Source organism: Stomoxys calcitrans, chromosome 2 (assembly GCF_963082655.1).
Source record: "Stomoxys calcitrans chromosome 2, idStoCalc2.1, whole genome shotgun sequence".
NCBI lineage: Eukaryota > Metazoa > Arthropoda > Insecta > Diptera > Muscidae > Stomoxys > Stomoxys calcitrans.
The window spans coordinates 56,417,075-56,432,871 of record NC_081553.1 but is presented as its reverse complement, the minus strand read 5'-3'; the positions used below and the strand labels follow the sequence as shown (position 1 = coordinate 56,432,871).

General features: G+C 38.1%; 2 protein-coding genes across 2 annotated transcripts in view; one reads left to right on the top strand and one right to left on the bottom strand.

Annotated features, from left to right (window-relative positions):
* Positions 1–2,604: 2,604 nt before the first annotated feature.
* On the bottom strand, positions 2,605–4,468 carry LOC106096213 (uncharacterized). The gene is made up of 2 exons (XM_013263856.2): positions 2,812–4,468; positions 2,605–2,747 (listed from the first exon to the last, which is right to left on the bottom strand). Exons 1-2 carry the CDS (start codon positions 4,405–4,407, stop codon positions 2,685–2,687), a joined length of 1,659 nt encoding a protein of 552 aa, XP_013119310.2. The 5' UTR covers positions 4,408–4,468; the 3' UTR covers positions 2,605–2,684.
* A 1,046-nt stretch (positions 4,469–5,514) lies between these two features.
* Positions 5,515–15,797, top strand: part of LOC106096243 (endoribonuclease Dcr-1) — a 29,163-nt gene continuing 18,880 nt past the window's right edge. The window contains exons 1-2 of the mRNA XM_013263890.2: positions 5,515–6,251; positions 14,338–14,779. Coding sequence (XP_013119344.2) covers positions 5,626–6,251; positions 14,338–14,779 — 1,068 coding nt within the window. The 5' untranslated portion in view covers positions 5,515–5,625. The remainder of the gene's footprint in view (positions 6,252–14,337; positions 14,780–15,797) is intronic.

Sequence of the window (15,797 nt, the reverse complement as noted above, 5' to 3'; positions counted from 1 at the left end):
CACCTATCAACGAGTTTTCATAACGTTCGTTTGGATGAGTGCCTTACAGTTAAGAGCCATAACACACACAATTAACGAAATATGGCGCGAACAAGTAACCTATTCAAAATCAGAGTTGCACTAATCACTGATTATGACAGAAAGTGTACTCGGTTTTATGTTGTTGGCCAACTGCTCCTACCTGTAATTGAATTTATCTTATCGTGAACGCTAACCCCACATAATGTTCTATTTTAAGACTATTGTAGAGCAAGACACTGAAGATAGAGTAAAACGAACAAGTTGTGTATGTGTTTGTGTTTACCTATGCTTTTGCCAAATCAACCACGTTGCCTTCGTACTACGAAAGCAGACGACAAGAAAAATACTTTATCTGAAGCAAAATGCAATACATGCATTTCATAACATGCACTCACTGAAATCTCATACAATGTTGTATTTTTTAACGAAATACTCTATGATTGTTAGTGTGTCTTGAAAGCGGAAATGGTCTTGCTTTGGCCTTCGATGTGCACGAGAGTAAATTCTCACTCACGAGAAAAAAATTTTACTAACGCACGACTTTTTTATGTCGTTCACGCACGCTCACGAGATAACAATTTTACTCAAGCACGACACACAAGAAAAATCACGACTCACGTGATAATCGCAACTCACGTGATAACCACGACTCACGTAATAATCAACAATTTTACTCAAGCACGACACACAAGAAAAATCACGACTCACGTGATAATCGCAACTCGCGTGATAACCACGACTCACGAGACACACACGACTCACGAATATGATGTAATATGATGGCAGGATGCAGAAAACTTGCCGTAAATATGTTTAAGTAGATTAAAACCCCGTTTACACTGCTCATTAAACCCGGATTTAAGGCTCTAGTCAGCTGAGTTTTTAAATGGAAAACAGATGAACGAGCCATTAAATCCGGATTTATAGAGCAGTGTAAACGGGGTTTAAGATATTTTGTTGATGTTTTCTACAACTAAAAACAGAGTAGCCTGCTTTAAAAAAAAAATATTTATTCAAACGACATTTTTTCCAAATGTTGGTTGTTATTGTTTTAACAGTACTTAGTGTCTCCATCCCTAATTTTATGAACCCAGTTATTTTACTGAAGTACACCATGTGTGAGCAGTAAACCGAGGATTGACTGGGCAGGTGGCGTGTTTCGTGTGTCTCCTGATTACAACATACAAAAGATAAAAATCGGTTTTAATCACAAAATTAATTGATCCAATTATTTTTTTTAATTGCAACTGCAAGATGATAATATAAATAACAGTTTTTGAAAAAAGTATTCAATTAAAAAAATTATCGACATTTTCAATTTATGATTGAAATTTCCGAAATATCCAATTAATTTTTTAATTGGATCAATCAAAAATTTAATTGAAAAATTAGGAAGTTTTATATTAAATTTTTTGTTGCGAAAAGCGCTCTGTATAAGGGTCATGGGGGCCACCTTAGCATTTCCGTTTATGACGCTGAACACCTGGGTTCGAATCCTGGCGAGACCATCAGAAAAAAATTTTAGTGGTGGATTTCCCCTCCTAATGCTGGCAACATTTGTGAGGTACTACGCCATGTAAAACTTCTCTCCAAAGGTGTCGCACTGCGGCACACCTTTCGGTCTCGACTATAAAAAGGAGTTCCTTATCATTGAGCTGAAACATGAATCGGACTGCACTCATTGATATGTGAGAAGTTAGCCCCTGTTCCTTAGTGGAATGTTCATGGGCAAAATTTGCATATTTAGATCCAACATGGTTCACATATGCTAAAATATGAGATTTATGTTTGTGCTCATGATCACTTCCTAAAATGCAACGGAAAATACTTTTTTTTGTTATTCGAGAGTGAATACACATACCTTTAACACCACCGCACCGACCCATGTCAGTCCGTTATACGTACCAGATTGACCCGATGGAATCCCTCATCGGTAAGGGCTGCCGCCTTAGTGCACAACACACTGCTACAACAACAAGAGACCGTCCAAACCATCATCTTCTGGATAGGTATTCACCGCCCATAAGCTTAAGGTAGATCTACCTGATCTAGATCAAGTGGGCCTAGACAACATTCATGCAGACGAGGTAGCAGATGCGGTGAATAGCTACCTGATGAATGTGGTCCTTGGAGAACGACCGCCTCCCATTGCACATAAAAAAATTGATCTCCCCCGGAAAACCAGAGTAGTTATGGCTCAATTTCAATCCGATAGATGCAGCCGCCTCAATTCCTACAGAGCAAGGAGTTATGCCAACGTGCAGTATGTATGTCCCGATTGTGATCAGAGACCACACAACACACGTCACCTTTTTCACTGCCTCTCGTCTGAGACCCAGATCCCTCTGGACACACCCCATCTTAGTCGCAGAGTTCCTGGATCCGGACATTCAATAGAATCAAGTCGAAGCGAAAGATAGAACGCAACACACTGATACAACAACAACAACCATCTAAATAACCGTGCATCGTGATCCAGCCAAAAAGTTTGTTTGTTTGTTGACCGCATCATTGTTTTAGTTTGCCTATGCCGGAAAATTAGATCTTACCTTGACGTTATATTTGTAAATGAACACAAAAAAATCTTATTTCCAAAATATTTAACATACATAAATACTGAACTTAATTTTTCTAATATAGCCAAAAATTTTGGGTCTGTCTATTCAGTGTTCCATGGTAAAGAATATGGTAACAAGATTCTCCGAAGGATTTTCTAAACAGGACTCCTGAAAAAGAAATCGTGGAAGAGAATATATAAAGTATATCAAAGTGTTATGTTACAATTTATACCTTTAAAAATTGTCCATCAAAAGGTGTCATCATATGCTGCCAATTATTAAAATCAAACAAGTCTTTGCTGTTAGAATTAGAACAGGTATTCCCTTCCAAGCAATTACAATCCAGTTTAGAATGTACATAACAGACTGTATCATTAAAATCTGTGTTGTACAGATTTAATATTTCTTCAACATGTGTAGCATTAATTCGTTCCTGCCCTTTCGGAAAAATTAAAAATTCCTCAATGCTAAAAGCTGTTACCAAAAAGTAAATATTTGCTAGTTTCAAATTATTCATAAGCTTAAGCTCCTTTATAGTTTCTGCAATATTATCAAAAACAATTATGTTTGGCTTTTTATAGCTGAAATTGCCTTCCTTCAGGCAGAGTATCTTGTTTGTAAGCAATACTTTTCTTCCTTGTCCTTCAGACCTATAGTCGTTTAATATTTGCGTTTTGCTAGCCTCTGTGTCCTGGTGAGTTAATCTTAAACATTTAATATTCATAAAATCACACAATCCTTGCAACATATTCAAGGCATTCACATTTTTAGAGATCATAACAATGTTGTCGTTTTCCTGCACAGCTGAAGGCTGCAGATAGTACTGTACAAATTCTAGTTTCCCCGAGTCGAAAGGGCCCATTTCTGACCAAACAGGTAACAACGGTGCTAGATATTGTACAATATCATTGGAGCTGGGAATGTGTTTTATAAATGAAGGGTGATTACAAATTTGCTCAAGAACGTGTGATAAATTAGTGGCATTTATTAAATCACCATCATGACTTTGCTTGCATTGGTAGTAGTATTCGTTTATTTGATGGAATAGGTATTGTTGTAGCTCGGAGGGCTTAATAAAGCATATATAGCTGCGATGTTTGTAAGCTTTTGGGTTTTTGCTTAAGCGTATGTTGGAAGTGGAAGCATGCATATCGTTTCTGAAATTACAGTTCTGACTACCAAGGGAACTTTCTATTACTTTTTTCAAGCCTTGCTTTGTGGATCCCCAAGTCTCATTTTCATATACTTGCTTTGTATCGTAGGTTTTCATCGTTGCCTTTGCTATTTTTGGTGATTTCAAAACTAGCACTGGTTTAAAGTAGAATCCTCCCTTAGGTTTTTTCTCCTCCTCCGCCTTGTCCTCCGGCGACATCCATTCTTCAGCTCCCCAATTACGATTTTTCATTTCTCTTTTTCGAAGTTCGTAAAGTTCCTCCTCATCTGTTATCTCATTTTGTATTTCAATTTCTTTTCCACTCACCACCAGCTGAAAGTCTTCCACCAAATCTGCTACTTTAAATCTTGTAGTACATCCCAAGTATTTTCCGTCTTCATCCTTTAGAACAGCCTTCATGGTGGCTAAATTAACTTCCAATGAACCATCTCCCTTCCATGTTTTATGCTTTTTGTTTGTAACATCACGCCACACTATGTTAAAGACACGCTTGTTCCTGCCCAAGTCAGGTGGATTGTTTTTAGAGCCCCATTTAAGCGATGATTCATCTTCTGGATCAGAACCATGAGTTTCTTCGGAATCCTTATTGTTTTCGGGATTGTTGCAGAAACGTTTGTTTTTACTAACCATTGAAGGAGCTTTGGAGCGCCTCATTATCAAGGATTTCGTATGAATTTACTGCGTTTTAAAAATAAAATATTGCCCGCAATAGTTGTTCTCAGTTGTTTGTGAGCAGTGTTGCCATTGCCATTGAAAATCTGCAAAACTTGGGAAAAATTTTAAACAAACAATTTAATCGAAATGCCAATAAATGAACTAAACCCTTAGCGTTGGCGTAGTAATTTCATGGACAAAATAATTCTTCTGCTGGGCTGAAGTGACGGGATACCGGAGAACTAAACCCAAATTGCCCTATGATCTTGGTACAACTAATTGTATCAAGCGTGTGACACATAGCAAAACATATTCACCTACCAAGCTGAACTTCTTGGTTCATACTCTGGCGACAACCTCAGAAAACTGTTCACAGTAATGGCCCTAGTCTTAAGTACCATTAAAAGGTAAATTCATAAGCCAAATAACAACGAAATCAACGATACAACCCTATGGGGATGATGGCGCAAATTCCCACTTGGCTGTCAAACTTCTGTACACTGTCAAATTGACATTTTAGTTTTTATTTGCATTATCATGAGTAGCAGCCACAAGATCAAGTTATGATTAAAAACGTGTAAATTATAAATTAATACAATTAAAATGTGGAAAAGGAACAAAATGAGAAAACATTTTAAAATCCACACTAAAGATTCGTAATATATTCGGTTTTCGCAGTAAAACTCCATATAGAAAAAAATTTGCGGAAAATATTGATGAAAAGTGTTCATTTCGTCATAACTTGTTTTTTCATCTAGGGGAAATTTACATTTCACGACACCCAATAAGAGCACAACCACTGTCGCTGCGCAACAAGTCTTTTTCTTACGTAAAATAAACGATATCGCCAAACTTCTAATTGTAACTAAGTTTTTGCTAGTGTTAGTGATCTTGCTCACATGTATTTACTCGCTCACATGTATTTCCCCCCTTAGTAAACCAAACATTTGACTTTCTAGTGGGATTTTGAAATAACTCTGGAGTTGAATAATTCCATCAGCTGGGCAAGTGAGCCAACCTTCTTAATTCAACCATAATTTATCCACTTTGGTGGTACTGGCACATTGACAGCTGTGTCAGTGTCGAAGAAGAAGAAGAATGCATTTTTTTGTTTATGTTCAGTCGTCATATTTCATTGATCCAAAACAACCCGAAAATAGTGCAATTTGTCAATTTTCAAGTTTTTAGTGATCATTTAACAATTCCATTGGATCCACCATGTCCTTCCACTGGTGTGATAATCTGCATACAGCAGTTTTTAGTCCTCGGGACTATCAAATAGAACTACTGGCTGCAGCATTCGAACGCAACACAATGATTTGTTTGGGCCACAAATCTGCCAAAGAATTTATTGCGTTAAAACTTTTGCAAGAGTTGAGACGAGAACAACGCCGCTCTTCGCTCAATAACAAAATAAGTGTTTATCTCAGCTCCAATAATGCACCGGCAATGTTTACCATGCTACAGCACCTAACCGACTTGAAGGTGTTTCAGGAAACCACAACGAATGTTATTGAAGAGTTGACACAAGGATTCAATGTTTACATTTTACACCCGAAAACATGTCTGCGATTGTTGAGGAAAGACAACCTCAAGCTCAACGAAATATTTCTTATGATTTTGGAAGATTGCCATCAGGATAGTGTCCATAAGGAAATACGCCATATATTTCTAGAGTTTTACAAAACCAATTGTTTGTCCAAAATGCCAAAAGTATTGGGTTTAGCAGGTCCCCTGCATAGTGCTGGCTGCCAGTTAGCAGAACTGTCGGCTATGCTCAATAGCCTGGAGAAGACGGTACAATGCAGAACGGAAACAGCAAGTGATATTGTGACGGTGTTAAGGTAATTCTATTCATTAGTGGATACATACATGTAATTTAATATCAATGCAAATGTATTTGACGCCTATAGGTGTTGGCTATGGTTATTTCCGTATAATATTAATTTTTTATATATTATCAACTATTTTGTCATGCTTGATAATTAAAACTTATCATCCATCATCGGGCCATTTCCCAAACGCTGCATGGCAGCCGGTTGTACGTACCGGATTGACCCGATGGAGTCTTTCATCTGCAAGGGCTGCCGCCTTAGTGTACAACACACTGATACAACAACAACAACAAACGCTGCCTTTTGAGGTTATTTATTATTGCAAAACTGAAAGAGTATGTCGATGGGTGAGTAGATGGGTATGCCAATTTAAGGCACTGAGGCTTTAACTTATATATTGTACTTGAAGAAGGCCACCGTAGCGCAGAGGTTAGCATTTCCACCTATGACGCTGAACGCCTGGGTTCGAATCCTGGCGAGTCCATCAAAAAAATTTTCAGAAGTGTTTTTTTCCCTCCTAATGCTGGCAAGGGGTATCTACTGAATGCGATTTAATAGCTGATTTGGTAAGGGGTATGGTAGGCCAGCGCATGAGTTGTGGATTCATCTCTCGCCGAAACCTTCAGTTGTTGTTGTAGCCACATTCTTGTTGTTGTTTTATTTTATTTTATTTATTTATTTATTTGGTTTCACATACAACAAGATTTAAAATCTTATAATTACAGTATGTGATTAGAATCGTTATTCTAACAAAAGGGATCATTAAGTTCGGCTTTAATTTTAATTACATTAGCAATAAAAATTAATAATCAATAATCAATAATTCATTAACAATAATTAATGTAGCAGTGTGTTTTACACTGAGGCGACAGCCCTTGCCAATGAAGAACTTCATCGGGTCAATCCGGTACGTACAACCGGCTGCCAAGGGATTGCCACATTCTTGTAGGTTGATATAGCGATCCTCGTCAAGTTCCATGTGTGAACAAGCTTATTCCGGTTCATAGGACCGATCGCCGCGGGAACGTTATGGCCATTGGATATTTAAAGGCGCCAATAACTCGCCTTGTCATATCATAGGCACCCAGTATTTAAGCAAGAGACGGAGCCGCCCGGTCTATAGCTGGGACTCTCCACTCGATATCGCTGATTGTCCGCAATTGCAATTGCTGCTACTCCGTATACGAAGCGTACCTCTTTCTGCTGATCTTCTCGTGGTGGCGATGAACTCCACTCAAATCAGAGCTCACAGTTCCAACCCGTGTGGTGTTGATAGTCATCCCGTGCCGGCTTCGGCCTGTCGCAACTGTGGTAAAGCAATGATCAGAAATTGCCTCAATGAGAAGAATTGGGACTGCCACTCTTACCTAGATGGCCAGTTGAATTGATACCAACTCAATTCACCCGATCTTTACATTTATTGTACCCACATTAAGCCGAAAATGGAATATGTCTCACACGTTAGGGCAGTTGATCCCAGAGCACACTTATGGTTCGATTATGAAGAGTCTCTGTTGTTGTTGTTGTAGCAGTGGGTTATACACTGAGGTGGCAACCCTTGCCGATGAAAGATTCCATTGGGCCAATCCGGTACGTACAACCGGCTGCCGTGAGACTGATGGAGAGTCTCTCAACTATAGCTGCGTTGCCGGAAGATAAAACCATGAAATAAAAATCGGTTAAAATTTGGAAATTTTCCTCAGTTTCATTCAATATCAGTATTGAGCGTCCAGCTACTAAGAAAATTATAACAAGTAAAAGCGTGATAGGTTCGGCAGGGCCGAATCTTATATACCCTCCACCATGGATCGCATTTGTCGAGTTCTTTTCCCGGCTATCTTCTTATGCAAAAAAAAGGCGATATCAAGATGTGGTCCGGTTTGGACCACAATGAAAGTGTATGTTGGAGACCTGTGTAAAATATCAGCCAATTCGAATAAGAATTGCGCCCTTTGGGGGCTCAAGAAGTAAAATAGAGAGATCGATTTATATGGGGGTTGCCGATTCAGACCATAATAAACATGTATGTTGATGGTCATGAGAGAATCCGTCGTACAAAATTTGAGGCAAATCGGATAGGAATTGCGCCCTTTAGAGGGTCAAGAAATCAAGATCACAGATCGGTTTATATGGCAGCTATATCAGGTTAATTACCGATTAGAATCAAACTTTGCACAGTTGTTGGATATCAAAAAAAAAAAAATACTTCGTGCAAAATTTCATTCAAATCAGATAAGAATTGCGCACTCTAGAAGCTCAAGAAATCAAGTCTCCAGATCGGTTTTTATGATAGCTATATCAGGTTATGAACCGATTTGAACAATACTTGGCACATTTGTTTGATATCATAATGAAACATGTCGTGCAAAATTCCATTAAAATCGGATAAGAATTGCGCACTCTAGAGGCTCAAGAAGTCAAGACCCCAGATCGGTTTATATGGCAGCTATAACAAAACATCGACCGATATGGCTCATTTACAATCCCAACCGACCTACACTAATAAAAAGTATTTGTGCAAAATTTCATGCGGCTAGCTTTACTCTTTCGAAAGTTAGCGTGCTTTCGACAGACAGACGGACAAACGGACGGACAGACGGACGGAAGGACGGACAGGCGGACGGAAGGACGGACAGACGGACGGACATGGCTAGATCGACATAAAGAGTCACGACGATCAAGAATATATATACTTTATAGGGTCTCAGACGTATATTTCGAGTAGTTACAAACAGAATGACGAAATTAGAATACCCCCATCCTATGGTGGAGGGTACAAAAACATATGCAATTGAATACAGAAATGGACATTTCTAGAAAACAATTTTCCCTTTGGCAACCCAACTGAAGTTGTGTTTGCAGTCTATAATCGACCCATTAGAGTTACTAGACTGTATTCAAAAATGGTGCGATGGCTTTGATACGAGACAGTATTCAAGCTTATTGGTCAGTTATACTTTTAAAGGGTCTGTTGCGCAGATATCACTCCTTATTATTGCTGATGCAAGGCAGTTTGTAAAAAACACAAGACTCTTCAGGAATTCTACCCTTTTATAATTGATTGGCCCGCAGAGCGGAAAAATCACTGTAGAAAATTCTTCCCAGGCATCCGTACCGGATTGAGCCAATGAAGTTCTTCATCAGCTAGGGTCGCCGCCTCAGTGTACAACACACTGCTATAAAAAGAACAACAATCCCATGGCATCAGGCTGTACGTACCGGATTGACTCGATGAGGTCCTTCATCGGCAAGGGCTGCCGCCTTAGTGTACAACACCCTGCTACAACAACAATGACAACAAAATTCTCTTCTCCTCCGTATATTTCGTATGGTGGCCACCATAGCGCAGAGATTAGCATGTCCGCCTATGACGCTGAACCCCTGAGTTCGAATCCTGGCGAGACATTAGAAAAAAATTTTCAGCGGTGGGTTTCCCCTCCTAATGCTGGCAACATTTGTGAGGTACTATGCCATGTAAAACTTCTCTCCAAAGAGGTATCGCACTGCAGCACGTCGTTCGGACTCGGCTATAAAAAGGAGGCCCCTTATCATTGAGCTTAAACTTGAATCGGACTGTACTCATTGATATGTGAGAAGTTTGCCCCTGTTCCTTAGTGGAAAAATTTTGCTATTTTGTATGTGGTATCAACTTCCGGCAAGTATCTTTCCCACCAATTATGATATATAAAAATTAAAACGAAAATCAATAAGCACCACTTTTCGTATCGTCGTAGGTGTTCCAAGAATTGATATACGCATTTAAACATTATAAAATTTCATTTATTATCAATACAAATAAAAGGCAATCCCATGGCAGCCGGTTGTACGTAGCGGATTGGCCCGATGGAGTCTTTCATCGGCAAGGGCTGCCGCCTCAGTGTGTAACACACTGCTAGAATAACAACAACAAATAAAAGGAATAAATAAAGGGAACAATATCTTATACGATAGATAGCTAAGTGCTGATTGGATATCTCGAAAAAAATTGTGATATAAAAGCTTTTAAAAATATAGTCATGTTAATAACATAGAAAACATTTCTTCGCTAATACTTAGAATCAGTGTTGTCAATCGAGACATTACAATCTCCCACACTAATAAGTAGAGACCGGAAATATATGCACATTTTGTTTATGGGCCGATTTTGAACAAAATTTTTATCACATATAATTAGACGTAAGAAAACAAATTTTGTGTGCATATTAATTTTTTATGCAAAAAATATGCAAAATGTACGAACCAAAAGAGATAATCCACAAGAAGGTAACCATAATGTTTTAATACCCACCACCGTAGAATAGGGGGTATATTCATTTAGTCATTCCGTTTGCAACACATCGAAATATCAATTTTTGACCCTACAAATTATATCAGTCCTATTCTGAATAACAATTCCCTGGGAGTTTATTCTCTACTCCCTTTTCCCCTATTCTGAATAACAATTTACTGGGAGTTTTTCCCTAGTCCCTTTTCCCTTATTCTAAACACACTTCGAAAAAAGTAAATATCTTCTGAATCAATATAAAACGAATAATGAGACAATAAAATTTGGGAAAAACTCCCACAAACAAATGAAAGGGAATTAGGTTTAAAAATTATGAATTTTATTGTTTTCATAAAAAAAGGGTACCACTTATTATTTACGAACAGTTTAAAATGTATGGAAATTATTTTTAATTTTTTCATAAAAATCAAGTGCAAATTTTGTTAGGTTCTCCCGGTTTAAATATGTCATGTACTCACCATAGAAGATTTTTTTAAGTTTTTCAATTTTATTAGCACTCCGTTCTGAGTCCGATACTAAAAGGAGGTCCCTTATCATTGAGCTTAAAGTAGAATCGGGCTGCACTCAAAGATACTTGGCGCCACATTTGGCAGCATTTACTCTACAGGAGTAGAAATAAATCCATAAGTCACTTTTCGGCAGCACTATGTCCAACAGCCGTCCCAACTACCAAGATAAGCGGCCGCCGGCCAGAAATGTCGATTAGATCCTCAAGTTCTAGCTCCATAAAAGTAGGCATTTAGATAGAGCGGCGTATCAGGCAGACCACCACAGCATTTATGATGACGAAGGAGAAGCAGACCGCTATATTACAATTCAGCCACATTTACTCCTTTTGGCAAGGAAAAACGCCAACAAGCAGGATGTGTGTCCCGTATTTAACCAGGGACAACACGACAAAATCTATTTATCTGTCCAGACCACTCTGGAAGCATCTAATTTAGCCAACGATCATTGGATGAAGACGGAAAGATGTTATCACAACGCAGGCAAGCTGGTGACAAGCTGTAGGCCACAATTGTGCACTATTAAAATACAAAAATTAAAATAAACATTACAAAAGTCACATGTTTTTAAATTTTTTTAGCAACCCTTATAACTACTTTTTGCTTATTTTTCCATTCTAAGTTCTTTTTCCCCAAAAATAACAGTCAAATGTTTAGCCAAAATAAAACAGCTGAAGCAAAACAGCTGTTTTCGAAAATTCGAAATTCCCTCTCCTAAAATTTTTCTATCCCCATTCAATCAGAATAGGAGGATTGTATTCGAGGGAGAAATTTATTCCCAGGGAGTTTTCAGAATTGGGCTGTATATATTTCGGATCGTCGTAAAATTCTAAGACGATTTAACGATGTCCGTGTGCCTGTCCGTCTATCCGTCTGTTGTAATCACTCTACAGTCTTTTTGATGCACGCTGGTTAAGTTCTTGAACGGGTCAAATCGGACCATAGCTGCTATAAAGACCAATCTGCCGATAAAGGGTCTAATGCCCGACAACTGACCCAAGTATGATTCAGATCGGACTATATTTAGATATAGCTGCCATATAGGCCGATCTGTCGATAAAGGGTCTCATTCCCATAAAAGCTTTATTTATTATCCGATTTCGCTAAAAATGAAACAGTGGGTTATTTAAAGCTACCCGATATCTGACCTAAATATGGATTGCATCGGACTGTATTTAGATATAGCTGCCATATAAACCGATCTGGCGATAAGGGGTCTGATGTCCATAAAAGCTTTATTTATTATCCGATGTCGCTGAAATTTAAAACAGTGAGTTGTTTTGAGCCAACCTATATCCGACCTTAATATGGTTCAGATCGGACTATATTTAGATATAACTACCATATAGACCGATCTGCCGATAAAGGGTCTGAAGCCCATAAAAACTTTACTTTTTATCCGATTTCGTTGAAATTTTCAACAGTGAGTTGGTTTAAGCCTCCCGACATCCATCCCAAATATGTTTCAGACCCAACTATATTTAGATATAGCTGCCATATAGACCGATCTGCCGATTAAGGGTTTGTAACCCATAAAAGCTGCATTTATTACCCAATTTCTCTGAAATTTTATTCAGTCATTTGTTTTAAGCCACCGAATATGGTGTAGATCGGTCTGCATTTAAATATAGCTGTCATAAAGACCGATATGCCGATTAAGGTTCTTAAGCCTATAAAAGCTTTATTTATTATTAAGAATTGTGCCCTTTAGCGGCTAAAGAAGTCAAGATCCCAGATCGGTTTATATGGCAGCTATATCAAAACGTGGACCGATATATTAACAATCCCGACCTACACTAATAAGAAGTATTTGTGCAAAATTTGAAGCGGCTAGCTTTACTCCTTCGAAAGCTAGCGTGCTCTCGACAGACAGACGAAAGAACATGGCTATTTTGACTTAAAATATCATAACGATCAAAAAAATATATACTTTATGGGGTCTTAGACGAATATTTCGAGGAGTTACAAACAGAATGACGAAATTAGTATACCACCATACTATGGTGGAGGGTATAAAAATCAAGAAGTTTTTAATGAAAAACGTTGTTGAAATGGGAAAAGATGCGTAACTCATGAGGCAGTCGGTTCCAGCATCTCGCTACTCTAACAGCATATGATCTCGCATATATGTTTCTTGTATTGGGTTGCCCAAAAAGTAATTGTCTTTTATGGATCCAAAAACCTTAAATCAAAAGATCGGTTTATATGGCAGTTATATCTAAATATAGACCGATCTGGGCCAAATTAAAGAAGGATGTCGAAGGGTCTAACACAACTCACTGTCCCCAATTTTGGCTAAATCGGACAATAAATGCGCCTTTTATGGGCGCAAGACCTTAAATCGAGAGATCGGTCTATATGGAGGCTATATCCAAATCTGAACCGATCTGGGCCAAATTGAAAAAAGATGCCGAAGAGCCTTACACAACTCACTGTCCCAAATTTCAGCAAAATCGGATAATAAATGTGGCTTTTATGGGCCTAGGACCCTAAATCGGCGGATCGGTCTATATGGTGGCTATATAAAGATATAGTCCGACATAGCCCATCTTCGAACTTAACCTGGTTATGGACAAAAAAATAATCTGTGCAAAGTTTCAGCTCAATATCTCTATTTTTAAAGACTGTAGCGTGATTTCAACAGACAGACGGACGGACATGGCTAGATCGTCTTAGATTTTTACGCTGATCAAGAATATATATGCTTTATAGGGTTGGAAATGGATTTTCGATGTGTTGCAAACGGAATGACAAAATGACTATACCCCAATCCTTCGGTGGTGGGTATAAAAAATCAATAATTTGCAAGCGTTGTTCCAAACTGAAGATGTTTGATAGTGAAACATAACACGAAACGTTCGTGAGCTGTTTAAACCAGTGTTGCCAAAAAGATATAGCTAAAAAATCACCCTTTATGTCTGCAGGCGTTTGAAGCATTCATTCCTTGCACAATTACATATGTCATTAAAAAATAAGATGTGGTTCCTTCAAGGTCTTGTAGAATTTGCTCTATTTTACCATTAAAATCGCTAATAGCGGTCTTTATTCCCAATGACCAGCGATGCATTCGATACATATGTTACTTTGTGTGTAGGAATTGTTTGAATTATTTGGCTTTCATCATCCACTGCTACATGTAAATTCGCTTTATATATGTAGATCAATCGAGATATTACATATGACTAAATTTGTGAAATGTTGAACCAAATATCAAATATTTACACTAAACCAAAAATTAATCCTTTTAGTCTTAAATTCTCTGTAGATTTTTTTTTTCTAAATTTTCTTTCATTTTGCTTTTCAGGTACTGTGCAAAACCTTTTGAATATATAGTGCAATGTGCCCCTTACAATCAAGATGATCTATGCTATGTGCTGCAGGATGTGTTGCTGACACGTAAAGCTTTTCTCAATGACCATCGCTATGATCCATTTGAAATATATTGTACCGATGAATTTTTTGAAGAACTCAAAGACATTCCAGATCCTAAAAAAGAGCCTCTTGAGTTTCTCGACACCATGCTGCAGGTCTTAAGAGAAATGGGTCCCTGGTCCGCAGATCGTGTTGCGTTTAATATGTACCAAAGAATAGAGAAGCAAAAGATTAAAACACCACATGAGCGGCATTATATACTCTTATGTTTGGTTAATACGGCTTTGTTAGAAGTACATTCCATATGTGAGCAAAATTTTCGCAAATTTAAGAATAATCATAAAGACTGTGTTGAGTCCCATTCGAGTCCAAAGGTGAGTTTGAGGATTTTTTTTTAATTTTTAAGAAAATACGAGTGCGTTCCCGGAAGTAGTAGTAGTAGAAAATACAAGAAATTTGGGGATATTTTTTTTATTTCTCAACATAATCTCCTTTTAGCTTGATGCACTTTTCCAAAGTTTTTCAAAAGCTTGGATAGCTTTTTTGTAGTAAGAGCTCTCAAAGTAGGCATCACCCGCAACTTTCACCTCTTTATTATTAGCAAATTCTTTTCCACTGAGCCTTTTCTTTCGGTTGGAAACAAAAAATAATCCGAAGGTTATAAATCTGATGAATAAGGTGTGTGCTGAAGTAATTCGAACTCCAATTTTTATACCCACCACCGAAGGATGGGGGTATATTCATTTTGTCACTCCATTTGCAACACATCGAAATATACATTTCCGACCCTATAAAGTATATATATTCTTAATCAGCGTAAAAATCTAAAACGATCTAGCCATTTCCGTCCGTCTGTCTGTTGAAATCACGCTAGAGTCTTTAAAAATAGAGATATTGAGCTGAAACTTTGAACAGATTATTTTTTTGTCCATAAGCAGGTTAAGTTCGAAAATGGGCTATATCGGACTATATCTTGATATAGCCCCCATATAGACCGATCCGCCAATTTAGGATCTTAAGGCCATAAAAGCCACATTTATTATGCGATTTGGCTGAAATTTGAACCGTGAGATGTGTTAGGCCCTTCGACATTCTTCTTCAATTTGGCCCAGATTTGGATATACAATAGCTGCCATATAGACGGATCTCTCGATTCAAGGTCTAGTGCCCATAAAAGGCGGTCCAGATTTGGATATAGCTGCCATATAGACCTATCTCTCGATATAAGGTTTTGGGCCCATAAAAGGCGCAATTATTGTCCGATGTCGCCGAAATTTGGGACAGTGAGTTGCATTAGGCCCCTTGACATCTTTCTGCAATAAGTCACAGATCGGTCCGGATTTGGATATAGCCGCCATATAGCCCAATTTCTCGATTTAGGGTTTTGGACCC